This window comes from Agrilus planipennis, unplaced genomic scaffold (genome assembly GCF_000699045.2).
Source record: "Agrilus planipennis isolate EAB-ADULT unplaced genomic scaffold, Apla_2.0 scaffold19, whole genome shotgun sequence".
Lineage (NCBI taxonomy): Eukaryota > Metazoa > Arthropoda > Insecta > Coleoptera > Buprestidae > Agrilus > Agrilus planipennis.
In genome coordinates, this window is record NW_020438954.1 from 486,063 (window position 1) to 490,090 (window position 4,028).

At 30.3% G+C, this 4,028-nt stretch overlaps 1 protein-coding gene across 3 annotated transcripts in view; it reads left to right on the forward strand.

Annotated features, from left to right (window-relative positions):
- LOC112903927 (puromycin-sensitive aminopeptidase-like protein) overlaps positions 1-4,028 on the forward strand; it is a 28,813-nt gene that overhangs the window by 16,259 nt on the left and 8,526 nt on the right. The window contains exon 1 of one of the 3 annotated variants that reach the window (XM_025974902.1): positions 2,467-2,617. The exons of the other annotated variants lie outside the window; for them this stretch is intronic. Coding sequence (XP_025830687.1) covers positions 2,596-2,617 — 22 coding nt within the window. The 5' untranslated portion in view covers positions 2,467-2,595. Of the gene's footprint in view, positions 1-2,466; positions 2,618-4,028 lie in introns of those variants that run through there. 3 annotated transcript variants of the gene reach the window in all.

Genomic DNA, 4,028 nt, shown 5'->3' on the forward strand with positions numbered 1-4,028 from the left:
TAGATTAGATTACTGTTCGCAAATAGTTAAGGATATGGGCTGTTCTAGTTTTAGGAAAATGCGAAGATTAGCTCAGGATAGGAAAGAGTGGAGGTACGTGTCCAACCAGTCTTAGGACTGACGACCTTATGATGATGATACAGTTGTATACAGTTCAAAGTTTCATTTGCTTCATTCACATGTATTCTACACCAATTACTTTTTATTTTGAGTTTTCCACAATTTTCTCATGTATGCTCCAATGTTTCCTGTTCTTTTTTACTCAATCTAAATAAATTAAATTTCCCCCTTCCATTTCTGATTGACGATTGCTATAACTTTGAATTATGTCCTTAATAATAGCAAAAGAAGTTGACGACTTAATGTAAGTTTAAAAAGAAGAAATTATTAGCTTTTTGCCTTCAATATAACAAACATTCAAACAAAATGTGTCAAGTGTTACTTTCCCCTATTTCTCCAATCCCAGGTGATATAACAATATAACAATTCTAAAACTTATTTGATGATCAGTTTTAAATTCCTTAAAGGATTCAGTGCGTTGAGCGCTCCATCCTTCTCGGACTGACTAAGCATTTCTTATCCAATGACTATCACGCATTCATATAATTTTCTAAAGTCTTTTAGAGCTACCCTTAGGGCCGCACCTTTCGCGGTTTGGCTTTGCCGTTTTATCGTTTGGTCATTTTCGTGGCCGATTTTCTTAATTGGATTTCCCGCATCGTTTTAGTTGATCTGAAAACGGCCCATCGTGCCATCATCGTGGACAATCACTCTGTTGGCGCAACTGTGACCGCAGTAATTAATTTATCAGGTCGCATGTCTTCCCCGTGGAAAATGTCATACAAATGTCGCTAAAGGTTACTACGAACGCAGATTGTGTGACCTATATTTCTCCACAGGGAAAAATTACTTCAACCCGTTCGAGAGACGCCAATTCCCATACAACCATGTGATAATGTATATCGAATAAGTACTTTAGACTAAAAACATTTTAATTAATTGGATACCGTGGATAGNTATCTCTTAATAATAGTTTTGATAAGATGTATTCAATTGCGAAAGTGACTAATAAACTAGATATTAAACACCACAAAGAGTTCATTACTCTAATTGTAAGTAACAAACAGATGAATTGATGGTTCGCATTTTATTAAGACAAAAGACAATGTTATTAAACAAATGCGATCACAATTAAATACCAGTTAGTTAAACAAACATAAACCTAAATCACTCGATTCATTTAGTTAATTCCTTGTGTTCTATAACCTACATGCAAATTAATGTATCTATAAAAAAATCATTTTTAACAAATGTGACAATACAATAGAAAGCAGGGGAATCCCCGACAAAATTATTTGGATAAGTTGTTATATTCTTAGTATTCTTCAAAAGTATTTTGAAACTGAAATTTACTTAATATGATCACCAAAAGTTTGAAACCCTGACTCACACTTGACCAGTTGCTTGATTGTTAATTATTCAACAATAAATTATGCACAGCATTAAAGAAAAAATCACCATATACAAGATTTACTTAAAAATAACATCAAATTATACCACACAGTTATGATTCATGGTATATTTTAATGTCAAATTAGCAATTACTGTTTACATTATGGATCATAAACTTGTTCAACTATGCTTGCGAATTCTTACTTTTATTTAACGCGAAAACTCATTAAAATGGCCTTGTACTTATGAAAAGACTTATGCCACACAAGCAGAATATTACATTTTCACATACAAGAACATAATATAAATTGAGTAACATTTTTATCATGTAGGTGGATTGAGATCAACTATCTAAATAATGCTTTTATAGTGTTGTTAAACTATTATTAATAATAATAATAACTGCAATCTATCAACTTATATTAGACACATCATTTGTTTTATGTAAGTACTTCTTCTTCGACTAATTCATTCAAAAAATGAAATTGGTGAAAATTATTGAAAAAGAATAATTTAGAATTTAGATGTTGACGTTTCTGTCAGTAAAATTTTTTTGACTTTATCAATATCTTTTAATAATCTTGTTTGAGTAGCTAATTATCTAGCAACATCGAGTTTAATAACACCTTTATCAATTTCTTCCCTTCTAGGATTTAAACAGAAGCCTATAAACGCAAAAATAATCTAAACACTGAAAATTTAAAAAAAGACCAATGAACATAGAATAAATTGCAGATGAAAATAATTGAAGATGGAAAAGAAAGAGCATTCTGCCTGAAAACGAACAAATTATTCCTATTATCATGAATTTTTATGCTAAATATTTAGTAAATTTAATGAACTATTTTTTTCAATTTTTCATAAAAATGGTAAGTACCTACACGTATAAACAATAAAGTTTCATTAATTTCCGGTGTTCATACTTTCAAAGTCGTTGTGTATACTATCCTAAAGGAACGAACGTCGGTGCTGTGTTTCGCTCGGTGCAAAAAGCGTCCCGACGCGTCGCGTCGTATGTCAGTTCCTTGGAATCGAGTCCGATGTACGGTTGGAACTAATCAGTGTGATTGAAAATTCGAAAACTGCCGGTAGTTGACGCAAGAAATTTGTTACACCAATTAGAGTGACAGTAATTAGTTCAAAATGGTCGGCTACTATACTCAGGGTAACCGAAAAGAAACATTCAACTTTTGTCTTTTGCGCTTTTTTCCTTTTGTTTTGTTTTTGTCACTGTCGTATTTGCTTCACGTCTTTCAAACTAACATGAAACACGTGCTTCATTTTTGGCTTTCTACACTTTTTTATTCAATCTTCACGTGTTTTATTTCACTCGAAAAGTGGATTTTAAATAAAATGTATCCAGTATTTTCAAGTGCCATTCAACATAATTTTGTTTTGTTTTTTTGGCTTACTCAAATATTACATGTAACTGCATCCAAAGAATATAATATTAGGTGGAAGTAAAATTGAAATAAAATCAAAAAGAAACTTCTACCTCAATGTTGAACTCTGTAATATATTAACTAAATAATGTTATTAAACTTTATTTCAATTTTTCAAAGTCTAGATAAAGTTTGAGGTTTTCATATTATATTTTGTTAATATTCCAGTTTTTAGGCGCTTTTTAACTTAAAAATAATTTTTACTTATTTTTGTCAAGAGTAATTCTGTTGTTTCTAGTTTTAATCAAACTATGCTAGTTTTATTACTAATACTACCTAATAAAAATTATTTAGCAAAGTGATGTTTCTGTAAATTAAAGAATTACAACTTTAGTTTAGGAGTAGCTTCATTTAATCAAAACAGTTTTACAATTAGAGTTAAATAGGATTTAAAATTTTGATTTTTAGCCATCCGTCTTACTTGTTCTAGACGAAGTTCTTAATTTTTTTATCAACGAGCAATTTTTTACACACATTTTTCAATACTTTTTCTTGTAAGACAATTCTTTAAAAAATCCAAATAAATAATTTTTTTTGTATGTGATTTCATTAGCTATATAAACATTTAAGTTATTTTTCTTTTGATTCATCAGGAATTGAAAACAAATACTAACATACTTATATAACGCTATTATCCTTGCATATATGAACGATAACTATGTCAGCATCAACAACATCGACTTATTGATGAAAACGTTCATTCAAGAAGACCAATTCGTTTCGGTAAACATCACGGTTGAATTACGTGTAGGTACGTGTGAAATATAAACTTCCTAAAAATATTGCATAACGTAAATTACACGTATCCCTGTTTACATACACGCATCCTTTTTGGATCGACTTCAAAACTTGACACAGGATTCATTAAACATGTGTTATAATTACAGTTACTACGGCGGGTATTTTCACTGCACGTTGCGTCGACATTATAAATACTTTAAAAAGATCGATCTATTATTTAATATAATTCGCAGAAAATTTCGAATGACGCCAAAAAATTTAGGTCACATAAATAACACACTGCAATATGTTGCAAAATATTCCAATGCTTTTACTTGACCCTTTTCTTATAGTATTATAAATGGTGTGCTGTATAAAAATATTTCGGGAAAATCAGAACTGGTTTAAAAGCTA